The 19,668-nt window shown below is 36.6% G+C and overlaps 2 protein-coding genes across 2 annotated transcripts; one reads left to right on the forward strand and one right to left on the reverse strand.

Annotated features, from left to right (window-relative positions):
* Positions 1 to 1,185: 1,185 nt before the first annotated feature.
* On the reverse strand, positions 1,186 to 7,227 carry dpp7 (dipeptidyl-peptidase 7). Its single transcript, XM_056257376.1, has 13 exons — positions 6,966 to 7,227; positions 6,667 to 6,836; positions 6,436 to 6,575; positions 5,367 to 5,530; positions 4,983 to 5,118; positions 4,767 to 4,848; positions 4,516 to 4,682; positions 4,180 to 4,240; positions 3,938 to 4,056; positions 2,587 to 2,743; positions 2,358 to 2,422; positions 2,074 to 2,144; positions 1,186 to 1,378 (listed from the first exon to the last, which is right to left on the reverse strand). The coding sequence occupies exons 1-13, from the start codon at positions 7,031 to 7,033 to the stop codon at positions 1,276 to 1,278; spliced, it is 1,503 nt and encodes a 500-aa protein (XP_056113351.1). The 5' UTR covers positions 7,034 to 7,227; the 3' UTR covers positions 1,186 to 1,275.
* Positions 7,228 to 11,117: 3,890 nt separating this feature from the next.
* On the forward strand, positions 11,118 to 19,668 carry noxa1 (NADPH oxidase activator 1). The gene is made up of 16 exons (XM_056257377.1): positions 11,118 to 11,222; positions 11,445 to 11,624; positions 12,362 to 12,444; positions 12,675 to 12,783; positions 14,243 to 14,377; positions 14,590 to 14,697; positions 15,566 to 15,625; positions 15,731 to 15,768; positions 15,859 to 15,997; positions 16,546 to 16,614; positions 17,040 to 17,118; positions 17,380 to 17,459; positions 18,308 to 18,462; positions 18,601 to 18,706; positions 19,091 to 19,214; positions 19,329 to 19,668. The coding sequence occupies exons 2-16, from the start codon at positions 11,451 to 11,453 to the stop codon at positions 19,433 to 19,435; spliced, it is 1,566 nt and encodes a 521-aa protein (XP_056113352.1). The 5' UTR covers positions 11,118 to 11,222; positions 11,445 to 11,450; the 3' UTR covers positions 19,436 to 19,668.

The following is a 19,668-nucleotide window of genomic DNA, read 5'->3' on the forward strand; positions in this document are numbered from 1 at the left end:
AAGTCTTTTAATGGAGCATTAATCAAGCACAATGTTGTGTTTTTCCAAAAAAATAAATAAGGGTCTATAATATATTATGGCACATGTCGTTATCTCACTCTTTCGCGGGACCTACATCAGATAAGAATGTGTCTGTAGTATTTTCACATGTATGATGAACTTTTAACATACCGTATTGGTAGAATATTTTGTGAAATGTGAACAATTGGATTTTGTTTTTTGGGGTTGTTTTTTGTAGAATCTTCAAAATTCCAAATGTTTTTATGCAGGAAGACAAATGGAATGTTTAAGTTATTCATTCTTCTCTGCTGATCAGTTTGTGGCCTGAGTTTAAATGGAATAGAATGTACAGGATGTCTTAAGGTTACTGATAACATGCAGGGCTACCAACTTTTTGACCATCAAAGAATAGACCTGTTGTTTACACAGATCACAAATGTATTATGTCATTGTATTTGAAAAGCTGGTTGAACATTACGTCTCACTGTGCCGAATCTTACAGTAATATTATCCAGAGGTTTGTTTAGGTAGTATATACATTACAGCTGTTCATCAAGGGCTGAACATTGACTGGTTTCTCAACGTCGTGCTGTGGTGTTCTGTTCCGCGTGTGCCTTTACATACAGAGCAACGATGACAAATGACTATTTTCAATCCAGAGAATCAAGTTTTTATGAGAAATCAATCTATTTTAATCATCTCATTTCTGTTGTGAAGCTATTTATGATTCTTTTTTTGTGAATAAATACTTGTGATTATTTATAATACAGTGTGTAAGCGATAAATTAACTTGCTATCTGTATACCATTTCTGGGTATTTTTTTCTCTCTCATTGTGAGAGAAATTGAAGACAGCTTGCTTGTGTATCTCAGATTAAAATGAAGGGCTTTTCATGCCTCACTCTCAATTGTTGTGCAAATGTCTTAAATTATCATCTGCCTCATGGATATTGACAAATCAACCTAGTTCTGAATCATTCATTCACCAAAGACGTGCCATGAATTTCAAAGAATATGCTAAAACGGGCAATAATAATGTGGTACAGCTGTACATATTCCTTTGAATTACCACAACTCAATCTGGCAATTTGTAAAGGATGATTTTAGACAAGAGTGAGCTTGTATATAATGAAAATGTTTTTTTTATTGACAAATTAATATTTCTGGATTTAATATTTCTAATACATCTTTTTAATGTCCATTTGTGGAAAATAAATGGATTTATTCCATATTTTACAAGTTCACAAATGTTGAAATAAATTGTAAATTACATAACTCATGATGTTTTTTTCCTTGCTGCCTTCACCCATTGAGCAATGATTTCAGACTCCTTCTTACGAGCCACAATCACAGACTCGGGATCAGCAGGGTTGGACTCCCTGGGAAAAAAAATAAAATAAATAAGTAGGGAGCATGGTCAGGTTTTTGTTGCATATCCAGATGTCCAAAGTCTGGAAAAAAAATAAAAAATTTGTTAATCTGTTTCAGACCACATTTGGAGGTAGTTAATTGCGATTCCAATCAGATTTTCAACAGATGCGTCTCAGTCGGGATGCTCTGGCTGCTCAAATCAGATTTCAAATGGTCTTTTGCATCACTCTTATGATAACGTCAAAACCGGTGACGGAAATGCCGGAAGTATTCAAACGGTGATGTCCAAAGATTTTGGCCGGTACATTACAATATATACCATTCTCCTCCGTCACTGAGTTTTTCATGTGCGAGGAAGGAGACTGGTATATATTGTGATGTTCCGTGCTGTAGACATGGCTGAAATCTTTGGGTTCTGCACAGTCACTAAAAAGGGCGCTTATTTGGAGAGCGAGATGATGGACCTCCATTTTTCCTGCATCCGTTTCGAAAGCCTTATCACATACGTGTGTACGCCTAAGTCATTACCAAAGTAACCCGTGCAGATAGGTTGGTTATGTCTGGACACACAAATATCAGTTGATTACTTGCAATTAACAGTATAGACATTCTGCCTGAAAAGATCTGATAAAAAAAAAACAACAAAAAAAAAACACAATCCAATTTGCCTGCAGTCTGAAAATAGCTTCAGTTTAACTCGCACCTTAAATCCAGATGATGAGCTCCCTCTGGTATGTTGATTGCAATCAGTGATGGGCTGAGTGTCTTCCTGATCTACAGGTGAAAATAATTCCATTAAATGTTTTAGAGAAGAGCAACAAAATACCATTTACTTGTAAACAGAACAAAGAATTAAAAGTGCACTCAGTGTAACAAGGGAATTACTGAAATTAAGTATTCTGATCATTTTTAATAGAAAAAAAAAAAAAAACGGTGCACCTTTATATTTAAATAATACATTTACAAAGTCTTAAAAGTAAAACTCACCCCTCCATTTGCCCAAGGATCAAGATCCCCATTGGAAAATATAATATTGCTTGCAGTGGAGAGATCTAGAAGAGATAATTCAAATGGATGGAACAGTTAGCTCCCAGTTCACTGCAAACATCAACGAATATTAAAAGGATAGCAAAGTGTATCCTGATGCATAATCATGAGGTTTTTTTTTTTTTTAAAGAAAAACACACTTATCCACAGTTTGGTAGTTCTAGCTTACTTTGTCCCCAGAACTGGGTCTTGAGCCACCCTGGCCGTGGCAGCACCCCCCATCTCTTTGAGCAGTACTGTTCCCTCTGCTGCTCGGTGAATGTGATCGCTGGGAACATGTCTGTCACATTGTTACTCTCATAGCACATCTCAATCTCAGTGCAGGCCTAAAAAACATTTTTATATAAAGACATTGTTATATACGATTACAAGTGAATATTCCAAAGAAACCCAATACATCAGAGAGAACTGCAAACTTTATTTTAAAAAAAAAAAGATCTTTAAAAAGTTTTTTTAAAAATCATAGAGGCAAGTATTTGGACTGAATAGAGTGCTGTAAAAATGAGTCCTAAAAGCTGGAAATGAGTTAGCATTTTGAACTTCCAGTTCCTTTGTCCTGAAGTCAATGGGTTTTTTGAATGCGTTTAAATGCCGGAAATGTGGTCTGTGGTTATAAACACAATATATTTTCATGTTTTATTCTATGACAAAGTATATCAATAATACCCACCACTCTATTTTTAAGATATTTTTAAGGTTTTAAATGTCTTGAAAAAGGACTAAAGGAAAAAGGGTTGTGTGGAGCATTAAACGTCATCGCAGCGTGTAAATAAAGATTGAATGGTAAATGGTGAATGGACTGCATTTTATATAGCGCTTTTACAGACCCAATGGCCACCAAAGCGCTTTACATATTGCCTCACATTCACCCATTCACACACTCATTCATACACCGACGGCGGTGTCAGCCATGCAAGGCGCCATCCAGCTCGTCTGGAACAGCTGGGGTTAGGTGTCTTGCTCATGGACATCTCATGGACATCTCGACACTTGGTCAGGTGGAACCGGGGATTGAACCACCAACCTTCCGGTTTGTGAACCACTGAGCCACTGCCACCCCAAAAATAAAGCACTGGCGATAGCTTAGTGGTGTTGACAAAGTCATGTGACGTTTGTTTATAGTCGAACTTTAGCTTTCTACATCTGGGGATTGTTTATACTTCAAAATTAATTTGTGAATATTATCTTGATGAACAAAACATGTAAGAATCATAAACTTGTTTGTGTTATGCAGTAATCCAAAAGCCAAAGAAATAAAAAATCCTATTGGCTTTTTAGCAAGGGAACCAGGGTGATGCTAACTTCCAGGTTGCCCTACAAAATTGTGTCATACCTGCAGGCACTCTATAGTCTCAAAATAAATGTTTTCCTTAAGACTTGTGAGAAAATTTGTAGCATAAACATGTGAAATTACGTTTATGATATTCTCTAATCATTGATCGAGGCTCTAATATTACAGTGAACCTTCAGCAAGTACCAAAAACTAGTATTCAGGGTTTAGTGAGAACTCATCTAGGTACCTGGTAGTCCCACGCATAGCTGTTAAAGCCAAGGCCACAGCCGGTGGGGTCGGCACACTCCACATAGAGACTGTACAGGTCATAACATGTGAGCAGTCCAGTGGAATTATACACAATGCCTGTGGGGGTAGGAACAAAATGAAAGCAGAGCCTTGTCAGGACCAGAGGGATTACAACAACAACAACAATATATATATATATATATATATAATCAAAATCTGTGCAAAGCTGCAGTCATTTACCAACAGTATCTCTGAGTGCCAACATAAGATCAGTGCCATTCAGCATGGTTTCACACGCCACCTGTCAAAGTAAAAAGTACTACTGAACTTTATCTTTAAGACACATCAGTGTGTCCAACTGCAGGAACTGCACTAATAAGCCATTTTAAATGGAACCAGATGGGGTGGAATGGTTTAATTTGCTCTAGGCATCAGGGAAACATTTGTTTAACACCATTAGCTTTTGCTTTCTGCATTAAAGCCTTGCAGTGGCACGCTTTTATTTTTCATGCTATCCCCTTCCCATTTGGTGACTGACGGAGTTTGCAAAATTCACGCTAGTGATAAGTCCAGTACCTTCACAGGGAAGGCTGGCATGCTGCCCATGAAATGAGTGCTGTAGGGATAATCCAACATGGCCAACATGGTGAAGGCGTTGCGTAAGAGTTCGTTCAGCTGATTAATGTCCTTTGGGGTGGACGGAGTTTTACACAGCGAGAAAGCAGATTGGATACGGCTGTAGTCTATGGAGTATGAACAAAGAGCAAGAGAATGAAACAAACGCAGGGTGTAATGGTTAAGCATCCTGAGTGAAGGGCTACGGATACCTTTCTGTTGTGCCAAAGTGTTTAGCTTCTGGAAAGCTCCTTTCACCGCATCTCTGCAGGCAGGGTTAATCTTCTGGAAATCCTGAACAAGCAAACAGAACACATCAATATTACTCCAATACAAAATCAAATCCTCTTTTATTTAGAAATTGTTTTATAGTTTTAAAGGCATGTTTTAAAGCTAAAGTGCCTGAAAGGAATTTAATATGAACTTACAGCAGTGACATCCTGGAAAAACTGTGTAGAGTCTCCAAGACCTGCGGTGGACAGGATGGGAGCGCTAGCGGCTAACGCACCAGCAACAATATCCGGGTACCTGATTCTCATGTACACGCTCAACATTCCTCCATAGCTGACATAAAAACAGACGGATGATAATAATAAGGATGATAAAAATAACATAGCAACTAATATCTAAATGTTATTACTAGCAATTATTATTGCATTATATAAAATTACTATTAGTTATGATGATTTTTAATAAAATTTAATAATGAAATATTATGTAGCCAGTTGGGATATGGATATTTATCTATCTATCTATGTGTGTGTGTGTCAGGGGATGATGGGTAAATATAAAGCTAACTGAGGCCCCCCCACCTTCCACCAAAGACGATGACGGGACATGTCTGAGCTCCCAGTTCCTTCTTTAGCTCTGTGATCATGACCGCATAGTCAGCCAGGGCCTGCTCCACTGTCAACAGCCCCACCTCAGGGATATTAAATGAATCCTTCCCAAACGGAAGAGATTTTCCATAATATCTCTAGTGTTTAAATCAAAGGTAAACATTAATGGACAGGCATACACTCAAAAACACAGTGAAAACAGCAATGTTGTGTAAAAATGTTTTATATACAATTTTAAATAACTTCATACATTTTATACATTAATTTATTCCTGTGATGGCAAAGCTGAACATTACTTTTCAGCAGCCGTTACTCCAGTCTTCAGTGCCACATGATCCTTCGGAAATCGTTCTAGTATGGTGATAAGGTGCTTAAGAAACTATTATTATTATCATCAGTTGAAAACAGTTGTGGGTTTTTTTTGTGGAAACCATGATACACTACCATTCAAAGGTTTGTGGTAAGATTTTTTTTAAATAATTTTTTATTTTAATTAATACAGCTAGGACACATTATTTTGATCAAAAGTGACAGCAAAGACATTTATAATTTTACAAAAGATTCATGTTTCAAATAAATGCTGTTCATTGAACTTTCTTTTCATCAAAGAATCCTGAATTTCTTTTTATCATGGTTACTACAAAATTGAGCACAGATAATAATTGCTAATAATTTAGCACCAAATCAGCAATGATTTCTGAAGGATCATATAACACTGACATAATGAAGTCATGGCGGCTGAAAAATTCACCTTAGCCGTCAGAAGAATAAATTACATTTTAAAATATATTAAAATATAAAACTTATCATTTGAAATTGTAATAATATTTCACAATAAATGTTTTTTTTTTTTAACTGTATTTTTGATATATATAAATGCAGTCTCTGTGAGCATACAGGACTTCTTTCAAAAACATCTTAATCTGAATTATTTCACACTTCTGACCAGTAGTGTAGATTGTTTGACTGCATAAAGTGGACATCTACACTTTTCTAATGTCTAACTTCCTCCATGGTCATATGATTGAACAGGAAAACTTACGTGCTCAGCAAATATCACGAGGGCTCCCTGCACTGCTGCCAGCTCTGTGATGAAGCCTGAATTCAGTGCAAACTCCCATATGTCCCCCTCATTGCCAGTGTAGAAAAAAATGGGTCCATAGGCTTTCTTCCAGTACTGATCTAGAATAAACACACACTGCACTCAGTATGAATATAATTAAAAAAGATACAGTTAAGACTAATAGTATGAAAGTGTGTCAGATTACTGTACCTGTAATAAGGTAACGCTGATCATATGTGCCATTGCCAAAGCTGTTGTAATTGAAGTGGTCTAAAATCTGTTTAAAATACATTTCCTTGAAATCAGCAGCAAGGTCTCTGTGAGATGGGATGACCTCATTATTGAGCTTGTCCTTAAAAGAAAGAAAATTCCAAAGAACAGTAAGGAATAATAACAGATCAAAGAATGGTCTATGACCTGTATGAAAACAACTGGACCAGCTAGCCTATCAGTAACAATACAATTTCAAAATACATACAACTAACTGCAGATCAGAACTTGCCACAGATAAACGTGTCTCAGCCTTTCCACCGAGGATCAGCAACATGAATCCAAGGAAAAGCCACCGTGCAGCCATTCTCACAAAGACCCCATAGATCAAGTCAGAAATCCAGGCGACTTTAAAGAATTCTTCACAGCCTAGTATTGATTGTCATGTGATCACATCAGCTGTCATGTGACTTTCGTGTTATGTTACAGACAGTCGCCTATCTCTGTTGGAATAAAAGTACATGATTTACACTGTTATCAAGTTAAAGGTTGTCTTAGCAATAAACCGAGCAATTTCGCAGTTTAACAATAATTTACACAATCATAGTTTTAGTCAGAGTAAAAGTCAGGAACGATTTCAAAGTAAAAGTCTTCATGCATTTAAATAAGTTACGGTCAAATATGGTCAAAAGGAGCGGATTAGACTATTATTAATATTTAATATTATTATTATTTTAAAAGGTTTAAAAACAGGAGCTATTTAGAAGGACAAATAAATAAATAAATAAATAAATACATCTTGTGGAGTCCATAAGTGAAATCAATTTAAGGGATTTCCTGTCTTTAATACGTTTCAATGGTTACACAAGAACATGCGCACTAATGTATAAAAAAATCCAAATAACAGCAAGATATTATTAACAAACTCTAAATTATGTTATCCAAGAAAATACCAAACTTATTGCTAACTGTTACAGCCCTAATTCACAATTTTAAAAAAATCTAAATTTTCAATACCTGTTATGGAAAAAATGTAAATTGTAAATGTGGCCCATAGTGGATCGAACTGCTCAATCATTACATCAGTTAGTCCAAACCTGGAAGCTATTCTTGGGCCCTGTCCCAAATGGCACACTTCATGTGCACTTTCGGTCTTGTGGACTTACAATGGCTGCCACGTGCGCGTGTCCGTTAAGTCCGTGAGACCGCAGCGTGTCCCATTTGTCATTTTTAGATCTCAGAAGGGTGCTCGCGAGCGCCCCCTCTGCGGTCGATTTGCGCCCTTGATGCGCACTTTTGCCGAGCCCACGCTGATGCGGACTCCACAGCAGACTTCTTCCCGACATTCAAAGCGGCGTTACGTCGCGAAAGTGCGGACTCAGAGGAATACCGCGAGTGCTTAGGGTTCCATTTGGGACAGGGCATTGGTTGTATAGGTGGGGACTTGTAAAAAGTAACTTTTTAGACATAGGCTATGTACAACTAATTGTCTTCTGTATTTTAGGACTACAAACTGAACAGCTCAATACACTATAGTGTATTTGTGACTCGGAATTTGTCCTCTGCATCACATAGGCCCAGGGGCGTAGCAACCGGGGGGGACGGGGGGGACACGTCCCCCGCACTTTTAGAAACAGGTGATTCTGTCCCCCGCATTTTTTTTTGACCCAGCGCCAATATTTCCGCCTGTGTTCTCTGATTTTTTACTTAGACTTGAGTGAGCTAACATTCAGCCAATCACAGTGCGAAGCATCTATTGGGCGCGTCTGCCATGAGCTTCAAATCTCTTGTTGCTCTTGCGAATTTTCGTGTTCGTTTAGTCGCTTTCCTGTTTGGCCGTCTAATGCACCCCAGAAAAAAAGCAGAGGACGATTACATTATTTTTTTTCAAACACACACTGTAAGTATAATGTGTTACAGTATGTCGCGACGCGATGACATGAATCACACGTAAAGTTTCCTTGTTATGATTTAACCTACTGTAACGCAGTAAGACGTGTAAGACAACAGAACCCGTATGGACCTCGTCACGTCGCGCCGGATTGTGCCGAGTGTGTGTAAATGCTCTCCTACTTGTTGCTTTGGATAAAAGCGTCTATAGTCTGTTAAATGAGACATAACAGATTATTCCCAGCAGGCACACGTCAAAAGACGTTGATATTTGGTTAAATTTTGGTTGCGACGTCGGGTGACCAAAATTCAATGTAAATTCAACATCTAATGTCAATGTTAAATTGATGTCCAATACCGAATACATTGATTAGGTTTTATTGATATATTTTTATAAAATGTCTGTTGTATAAAATTACTGTAGGCTAGATGTAATCTGTATAGCCTACTCATTGAACACTTTTTTTTGGTCCAACTGTTAAGTAAGATACAAGTTGTTCAAGTGTAGTTTAACTGAAATATAATAAATATCATAAAATATCATTATTTCATAAAAAATAAAGTATAGATGTCCACAGTGGTCTGAAAGTCCCAAGTCCTGCAGTATTTTTTTTATTTCGAGTATGATTTCACAAAAATAGGTTGTTAAGCTATCATGGCATGTTCCCAAAATTGGCACTAGGGTGCTGTAAAATGCCAATTGCTATTCCATCTAGAATTTATTATTATGAACATCACCTTTCAGTCCCTCCAGAAAAACGCGATTATGCGATCGCATGATTCAATGCATAATCAGCCAAAGTCTGCATATTTATGCGGGGGCATTTTTTCAAATACGCCGCACTTTTGTCGCATAAATTGACGATTTCCACGCAAAATATGTGGGGCTTGCATGATTTCATAATCCCCGCATTTTTGTTGCAAAAAAAGTCACATATCTTAGCAGAAAATTGAAAAATGTTGCGTTTACTTCACACAAGAGCAGCCATTTACCCCTGTTGCCATGGGAACATTATGAAGTGATGTAATTACGCGACATGAACATCATTGAAAAGCTGTAAAACAGGAAACATTTTTTTCATATTTTATTTATTCATTTTTACAGAAGTTGTAGCATATTCCTTTTGTAAAGCTACAGAACTTGTTTGACTCATCAATGTTTTGTAAGTTTATAAAACAAAAAATAAAACTAGATGAAATATTCCAGCACTTTCTGTGATGTAGTATGTTTGCTTATCATAGGAAGTAATAAGAAATGACTCTTAACATTAAGGTAGTAGTAGTGAGAACAGTTTTTCTCTTTTTCATCAAACCGCAGTTTTTGCAAGTTCCCGCAATTTCATCACATAAAATTGCAAATATCCTGCATATTCCATCGCCGCATAATCAAGGATTTTTGCCCGCAACAATCACAAAAAAACTCCGCATTTTTCTGGAAGGACTGACCTTTGGGTCACATCACCACACCATTTTGTCCCCCCCACTTGTATAATGGCTGCTACGCCCCTGCATAGGCCTACATTAGGAGCAGTGAGTAGTGAAGACACACACACTGCAAACCGTGGGCAGCCATTTTGCTGCGGCGCCTGGGTAGAGATTAGGGGTTAGGAGCCTTGCTGAAGGGCACCTCAGTCATGGGTATTGAGGGTGGAAGAAAGCACAGTTCTTTTTCTACATTTTCCCTGCCGGTATTGAGAATCGAACCGGCAACCTTCGGGTTACAAGTCTGACTCTTTAACCATTAAGCGAGGACTGCACCTTATTTAAGATGATTGCAGATGTTGTTTTAAATACAGAGCGTTGGAGGAGCCCTTGATGGATTATTTACAAAAATATCGGTTATAGCGCCATTTACACATGCAGATAACACTGGAGGTTAAATGAAAGTAGATTTGCACATTCCTAGATATTTCACATGTATCTCAGGCTATCTTAAATTAATATGTGAAAATAATAAACTCAAAACCACATAATGCGTCCCCAATTCATCCACATAATGTGTCTCCGTTTAGAAAGCAAATGTTTATTTTATTTATTTATTTCTGAAGATACTGTGGAAATAAATGTAATTATAACCTTAAGGCCTCGTGTGTTTGGTGGAAAATCTAAAACAGTAAACTTGCTGTGAAAAAAAAAAGGTAATATAGAAAATTTCCTCCCTCCAGTCTTTTTCTTGACTGCTTCCCTATAGATAAAAAAAACCTTTCTGATTTCTGGTAGTGTAACTCTTGGCCAGACCAACTTTAATGTGGTTCTGAAGATAAGTGTGTTAGTGTGCACAGTGTCTTTCTATTTCCTTGACTTACTCAACAGCTCATTGTTTAATTGAACCATTGTGTATGTGCCCTACCTGCTGCTCAACAAGTCTCTCTCTCTCTCTCTCTCTCTCTCTCTCTCTCTCTCTCTCTCTCTCTCTCTCTCTCTCTCTCTCTCTCTCTCTCTCTCTCTCTCTCTCTCTCTCACTTTTTGGAATGCAGGACTTCCTGATGGCATGGAAAGAGGGCGGGAACCACAACTGTGTGTCACACTACAAATATCACTTCCTTGTGAGTCAACTATGAGTTCTGGCTTACAGCTGTTCAGGAGCAGCACTCTTATTTATCATCGATCACTTCTAGAAAACGATTCAAGTTCCAGACTTATCTCTTGTTGGTTTCTTTGCAGTGGTAAGTATCGGCCATTGTACTAGTATTGGGTTTTGCTTTTATGATTTTATTGTCTTAAAACAACCTGTTTAGTCTCACCTGTAGGCCTACTTGTAGGCAGCTGTCAGATTATTTTTGTTCCTGTTTTCTCAGTAAAGCTTGGTACTATTAATCCATTAATGCCTATTTTAATTAATATAGCGATATAAAAAATAACATTTGATCCTATTCTTTTTGTTCTAGAGGGCCATGCTGTACATAGAGTTGATCAGGCTGTGGGATGAGGCCGTACAGGCAATAGACAGCCGGGACTGGCAGGGCGCTCTCACTAAACTCAACCAGATCACTGAACACAACTGTCGCACTATGTTTGTGGTCGCGTCGACACACATCGCCTTGGGTCAAGTGGATTTGGCCATCAAGGTACAACCACAATCTTGGTACTTAAACATAAGAAATGATAGAAATGTAGGATATCAGTAATGATACTCCATTACAGTTGTCTTAAATAGCATTTGCTATAGCTTTAGTTCAGGGGTTTTCAGTCTTTTAGATCCCCACTGATCCCCAAATATAATTATCCTTGTGCAAGGGACCCTCATCCTAAAATATATTAAGGATGTACTGTATAAAAGCTATGTATTTTTATGTATAAAGACCCAATTGATACTGTGAAAATTAATAATATAAATGTGTAAAATATTATTTGGAAAATATTTAGTTTTTATTACTTTTTTGTTCTACTCACTATACAGTACAGTTAGGTGTTGTATATGTCATTATAATTATCATATAAAAATAAATAAAATAGATATTTTGATATATTTTATTACTTTATATTTTCTTTATCAAATTTATTTATTTAATTAGTTCAATCTTATTTTTTATTATTTATTTATTTTTACATTTTTTCACAGTTTTCTTCAGCTCCTTTGACCCTTGTACTTGCTTGCGCCCCCCTGGGGGTCCCCAGACCCCTGTTTAAAAACCTATTAGTTAATATTTATATATTAATATATAATTAGTTAATAATAGTTAACATCAGCAAAAAGATATAATGAGGAAATACGAACGGTAAAGGGCATGATTGTTATGTTTTAGTTAGATAAAAAGGTGGATATTTTGAGATGTCTTATACAATGTCATATGATACATTTTAGGCTCTCGACCAGGCAATCGCAAAGGATTGCTGTCTTGCTGTGGGATTTTTTCAGAGGTCTGCTGTTCATATGATGGCAAACAAGTGAGAAATATTCTGTTTTCATACTGTAGATCTCTATGAATGAGTAGACCAGTCTGTCTGGGAATCCACAGCGTGATGCAACACAAACATTGACCTCTTTTGTTTAAAGCTGATGTTCTGGACAGTTGATTCACTTTCATCTGACACTGCCTCTTTGTTCTCTTGCTCTCTCCATTTCTCATTGTCTTTCTCTCATTTTTCTTTATCTATGTCACCTTTTCTAATGCCAGACTGGAGGAGGCATTGTCTGATTGTATATGGGCTCAGAAATACATGAGGGAAAACCCTGTCATTGACTACAAACAGCTGGGTCTTCGCTATAAAATGTACAGCTGGCAGGTCAGAAAACAAGCACATTTCTGTCTGATTGTGGGGTAAAAAGTAAGACATAAAATCTATAAAAGTATGATTGTCTGGATTTAGTGTGCATGTTTTATTTGGTAGCATTTCAATTCGGGGAAATTGTTGACATTTTCTGTCTTGCCTTATGTCAACTCTGCCATTAAACATGAACTTTGGTGGAGTTCACCTGGACAGATAGCTATCACAAGGCCTCTTTGAGGGCTGAGTGAAAAAGCTCCATAGTTATGCAATGTCAAATGCCAGGCTGAAAAAAGATAAGACATCCAGAATTCCTCAGGATAGCCTGAACAGATGAAGCAACCTTTCTGTTCCTCAATTGCATATTGGTTGAAAAACAGAAGAGTTTCATAGAGGCAATGTGTGACCACCACCACATTTAAAATGTGTACCACTTGTTCATCTTTAGAGCCTTTAAGCCTTTTTTCAAGATTTAAAATTCCATCAAATTGAACTGAATGATCTTTACATATTATTCATATTATGAACTTTTTTTCTCACTATAAAAAAACTACAGCTTAATAATTTTTTTAAATGGAAACAGTCTTAATGAAACAAGTGAATAAACCATTTAGTTGATGTAATTCGTATTCATAATAAAAATGAAAATATATTTCAATTTAAGTTTGAGATTTATACAAAATGTTTTAAGCACTATTTTTTTGTTTTACTTAATTCATAATATGACTAGTATGTAAGGATTATTCAATTCAATTTGATGGAATTTTACTATTAATTGACATGCGTAAATCTTGAAAAAAGGCTTACTTATTTTGAGTGTAGTAAAAAAAAAGATCTTACTTTATGGATATATGTGTATACAAACTACCATTCAAAAGTTTTTATCAAAATAAAATCAGCAATATTTTGAAACATTATTACAATTTAAAATAACTTATATTTAAATATATTTTAATGTATTTTATTCCAGTGATGGCATTACTCCAGTCTTCAGTGTCACATGATCCTTCAGTAATCATTCTAATATGCTGATCTGGTGCTCAAGGAACATTTCTCATTATCACTGTTAAAAACGGTTGAGCTACTTAATATATATATATATATATATATATATATATATTAAGTATATATATTAAGTAGCTCAACCGTTTTGAGCTATATATTAAGTAGCTCAACCGTTTTTATATATATATATATATATATATATATATATATATATATATATATATATATATATATATTAAGATTCTTTAAATTGAAAGTTCAAAAGGACAGCATTTGTTTGAAATAAAAATCTTTTGTAACATTATGTCTCTAGTGTCTTTTGATGAATTTAATTCATCCTTGCTGAAGAAAAGTGTTTAAAAATATCCTTACTGACCCCAAATTTTGAACAGTAGTGTGTAATCTTTTGATGTCCTGTTGATATGATATAATGCAGAGTGCGTACAACTTGTGTGGGTTTGTTCACTTCTAGGTCCTTTATAATGCAGCAGCCATTCACTCTAGACTGCAACAATGGGACAAAGCCAGGGACATTTTACAGGCGGCCTCACAGGAGAGAGGAGCGGGCCGAAGCAACCTAATAGACACAGCTCTAGAGGCCATTTCTGTAAGATCTATGTGATACTTATATTAAGAAAATGCAAAGAGAAGGCTGAAAAGCTTTTTCATAGTGCAAGACATCCACCACTACCTTTTTATTGCCCCTTTACTGATAATGTATCACTGGACACAGTGGTTTGTAATGATCTCTGAAGTCTGTTTTCAGAGAACAACACTCCACTAAACGTAATGTAATGTTTCTGTCCAATATATTCCCAGAGGAGAGAGGTTTTAGAGCCTCTCCTGGTGCCCGAGGGTGAAGTGTTCCGTCCCAGGAAACAGGAAGTAGATCAGCTTAAACCGAGGGACTTCTTGGGTGAAGCAAAGGTGACTCACATCTTCACACTGTACTGCAGCTTTAATAACTGTTTGGAAATTAACTATACGATACACTTCACTAATCCAATAATAGTAAAGTACACAACATTTAAAAAACGGAAATATCAAATATTACAGACAAATAAATTGTAATGACATGTATGCAAAAGGCAAACGGTTAATGTTTCAAGTTGCACGCTCTAGAAGTCAGTGGGTCTCAGCCTTTTTGACTCCAGCTCCACCAATTGTCCACAACATTATTCAAAAACACGACTTTTCCAGTTGTTTATGATTTACTGGATGGATGAGGAGGAAGGATGAGGATTTTTACAAATATTTTTCACCCTCAATTTCTACCTGATAAAATATTTTTGGAACTTGGCGTAACAAAAACACATTGTATATTCAGAGAATGCATAAAAATGCAATGAGTTTTTTGAATGATTTTATTAACAACATTTTATTTTTTCTGAAACATTTCCAGATCTAGAAGCCACACTTATATTTCTTAAAAAAAAATAAAAAAAAAAATAACGAGGAGGTGAATTAAAATAAGAAATATCTTGTTTTTCCGCCCCAGATTATTTTAATGCTTGTTTTGTCTTTATTTCAAATAATTTTAATTTAGAAGTTTGCTGAGGCCCCCTAGTGGTTGCCAGCCCTCTGGCTGAGAACAGTTGAAAATCTGTTAAAAATATAGAAATATATACATGTAAGAACTTAAAAGCTGCCCAAAAAAAGAATGCATCTGCAGGTCTCCCCTGCTCAATTGATTAAAAAAAAATGACTGTAATCATAAGCACTATAATTCTGCACTAAAAGCACTATACAATAAATTTGACAAATGTTCACTGAAACGAAACTCTTCTTCTCTCAGGTCATCACTTCTTTGATTCCAAACGATGACTTCAGGGGCTTTGATCCTCTCAGACCACAGGTAAAGTTACCACCTGTGATTCTACAACCTCAACATTTTGTCCTGCTATTTTCACTGTCTTTTTGTTTCTAAACTAAACTCCACTGATTATGTATGTTCCTGCAGAAACCAGGGTACTATGAGCCAAAGGTAGTCGACGGCCAGTAAGTATTCAATATTCAGAACATATTAAAGACCGTTACAAGACCAGCTTAATACATTGAGATAATATATGATGTATAATTCCTGCATAGGGACTCTCGTTACATGGTAATGAAGAGTGCTTATGTGGCAAAAGGGGCAGGGGAGCTAACAGTGCCTGCTGGAGCAGAAGTGTTTGTGTATAGTGATGACGACAAGGACGGGCTGGCAGTAGTCATTTATGATGGAAAGGTGGGATACTCTTTCATTCTAGATGTGAAGGATGATTACTGAGGATTTAGATTGATATGGAGGCACATTGAATGTTTGTCCTGTATTATGACAATCTGCATAAGGCTGTTTCCAGGTCCAAGCTTACTTGTTTAAGTTGGGAATCTTATCGCAACACCCATTTATAATCACTATTTATTCATATCATATTTAAGCAAAGCGTTTTAAAACTGTTTAAAATGGTGGACTACACTACAATCTCCGGGCTCACGACATCCTGGACACCTATATTTTAACGATTAATAAATGAATGATCAGAGTTGAATCATCAGAGATTTCTATATAGAAGTAAAGGTTAGGATAATTTTTTCAGTAGTATTACAGCACATGGTCACCTGAAAACGGGTCAGACTTAACAAGCGGATATTATTGCTTTCTAATTATGTTTCTGACATTCACAAAAGCTGTTTGAGTGGCAACATCAAATGTGATTTAAAATGTGATAACAAAATATAGAATAACACCTGGCCTATTTCTTTTTTTTTTTTTTTTTTACTTTTAAATGTCAGAGAGGTCTGGTTCCCAATTTCCTGCTTGAACCGATGGGCAAGAAAAACAAGGGTAAATTCAAGCGAATTGTAAGTGTTCTACTTTTTTAACCTCCTCGTATGACCTCTTTTTGTGTTTTAGGGTTCTGTTATTTGCCCGGGCTCATCCAGCCTTTCTCGTAGATATGTCGAGCTTGCTGTAAAATGCTGAATTTTATGAATGCAGACAGCTGTTTAATTCTAGTTAAAAATGTGTTTACACACTCTACAATTTGGCAAAGACTTTGCTTTGCCTCATCCTCTTTGTCACTTTCAGTATCGTTCTAAAGGAAAGTAGCATTCATGAAAATAGAAATGATTTAAAAGTTTATAGCCTCTTCTCCCAGATATGTGATGTGTTTTGCATACTGTAGGAGCAGTGACCTTGTTCTTCAGCCTCTGATGTACAATATCTGAATTAAAGTTGTTATAGGCAGTAACATACTGAGTGCTTTTCTCTGCATATTACTTGGAAGGAACTCGCCAATGGCATCCCACATCCACCAGCCCTAAAACCCCCAAATCGACCGCAATGTCCATCTCAACGTTCACTAGGTACAGAAAATATGTTTTCTGATAAAGCAAACACATTAAAACTGAAACTGTTTGTTAATAACTAAAGTTGTTTTTATTATTATAGAATTATTATAAAATATATATCATTATACAAAATAAAGAAAATATAATTTTCTAGAAAAAGGTTGTGATAAAATAATAAAGTTATCATTTCCTGTCTCTTCTTCAACTGTCCTAAAAATAAATAAAATGATTGTACCAGTATTCGGGAGAATGCAAGTTTCATCCTCTCTTCTGTAGAGTTGCACCCCTCCTGTGCCTGTGATACCCACGCATCTCCTCCACCGACCGGCAACTCCACCCGCATCCCTACGCAGCAGGTGAGTAATAAAACACACTTGAAAAAGATGAAAGAATGCTCCCCTTTTAGCAGGACAAAACAGCGATCCCTTTAGTAAATACAGTAACTCCAACGTTTTATTTCAACCACATAATCAGTTTTTGCCAGGAATTATTTTTCTAATTTTCCACCAATAATTAGAAGCTAATTTAAATGATTTACATTCATTAAAAATGAACAGATTTGTGGTCTATAAACATGGGTTTTCCATACTTTAACATTTGGTGCCCCCTAATCCTGAATATTTGGTTAGTACCTCAGTGCTTATATCTTATATACTTCTGCAAATTCATTGTATCTCCTTGTTCAATTTGTCAAGCCTGAAAGCCAGCATTTCTGACAGTATCATGTACTGTAGATGGAAATAGAAGCAGAGCATGATTAATGCAGTGGCCGTCATGGTTGATCTTTTGTGTGAGATGAGATCTTTTGAATGAGGTTTGTGACTCAGACAAGAAGTGGAGTGGAGTGTTGAGGCAGCAGGCCTTTGATTTGGCCTGATTCAGTCAGAAATACACCCAAGGGAGCAAAAGAACGCTGAAAATTTGAAGAGGAGACTATTTAAGGCCACTGCCTGGTAGAGAAAACCCGATTACCTTATAACAAAACTTGTATTTGAATTTCTTGTGCACATGATAGAATTTTGTAATGGAAAAAGGGAACTCTGAGAGGTGGGGGAGGAAAGAAAAACTTTCCTTTTTCTATCATTTTCATGTTCTTGTATTATAACTTTAATCGCTTGGCTGAAACTTATGATCAATTAAAAGCAAAAATCTGATTCAGATCAGATGTATCTCTGTAACCTCAGATGTGACACCCATTTTTCAGGCCCAAACTTCACCCCAGGACTCTGGATCCGTCGTAGTCAAGGTGCACTATACATGCACCATGGCTCTGAGAGTCCCTTTAGAAACTCCTTTCCGGGATCTGCAAGAGAAAATCGCACAGAAATTAGGACAGCCTGTGACGAATATTCGCCTCAGGTAATATTGCAAACCTGCAGTCTGGCTGACCTGCTTTTTGTTGCCACAAATTCACAGCATTAAAGTATGTTAGAACTTTCTTTCATTGAAAAACCCCCACACCATCCTTAACGCATAATATTATTCTTCCTCTCACAGACACAGAAGGCATGGCACCAGAGTACTAACGCCACTAAATGGTGACGATGGACTGGATAGCTTAGAGGGTGTGGCTGAATCAGGACGTGCCCAAATCTGGTGTCAGGTAACCTTACGAATGACCATTTTTTGATTGACAGCTCTCAATACAGCCTGTTAAAGGAGATTAATTGTGTGCAATTTTTGCACTATTACTGTCACCAAATGGAATTGTTTTCTAAAAGGTTCCCCATGCTCACCGCTGTCTGCAATTGGTCATATTGTGTCACCCAAAAATTCACACAAATGGTTGAGCTAGTGTCTGTATGTTTAAACAGAGCAGATTTTGATAGCACCAAATAGTGTTTACACTATTTTAGGAAATGAACCTATGAATGGTTTAATTGTTTATTAGGAAAACATTTCCTCACCATTCCATTACCTTAAACTTTGTTCTATTACAAATGAATGTTACACCAATTTAGCATTGTACAACTTTTTTCGTCCCAAGAACGAGGACCCTCTGGCCAACAGGACCATTCTTTATCAGATGGTGGCACTATATGACTACAATGCACAAGGCCCAGAGGATTTGGAATTCAGTGAAGGCGACACAATTGACATCCTCAGTGAAGGTATGTAAACACAGGGGTGTCTTTTCTTTATTATTAGAGAATTTTAATTTGTTTTGCACACCAGTGTTGGGGTAATAAAAGTCTTTTTCTTTTTTTCCTCTCTCCATTTTGCAGTGAATGAGGAGTGGCTAGAAGGGCACATTGCTGGAAAAATCGGCATCTTCCCTAGAAGTTTTGCTCATCGGGATACAGAGAGCATCAGCGGGGCATCAACAGATTGACACAGCCTCTAAACATCTACAGTGGCCATATTAGCGTTCAATCATTAAGAACTTTCTTATGTGCAGCGACAGTATAGAGGCATCCATCTGCCGAAATGAATGACAGTATTTATCAGAAGTTTTGTTTTCTTTATACCGAATTGTGCCTTCTCTTTACTGCTGTTTCTATGAACATGATCACAATAACTTTTGAGCATAGATTTTGAAAGATTAAATCAAATTAATTTATCCCC

Source organism: Rhinichthys klamathensis, unplaced genomic scaffold, assembly GCF_029890125.1.
Source record: "Rhinichthys klamathensis goyatoka isolate OS25496 unplaced genomic scaffold, OSU_Roscu_1.1 h1tg000137l_1, whole genome shotgun sequence".
In the NCBI taxonomy this organism is placed as follows: domain Eukaryota; kingdom Metazoa; phylum Chordata; class Actinopteri; order Cypriniformes; family Leuciscidae; genus Rhinichthys; species Rhinichthys klamathensis.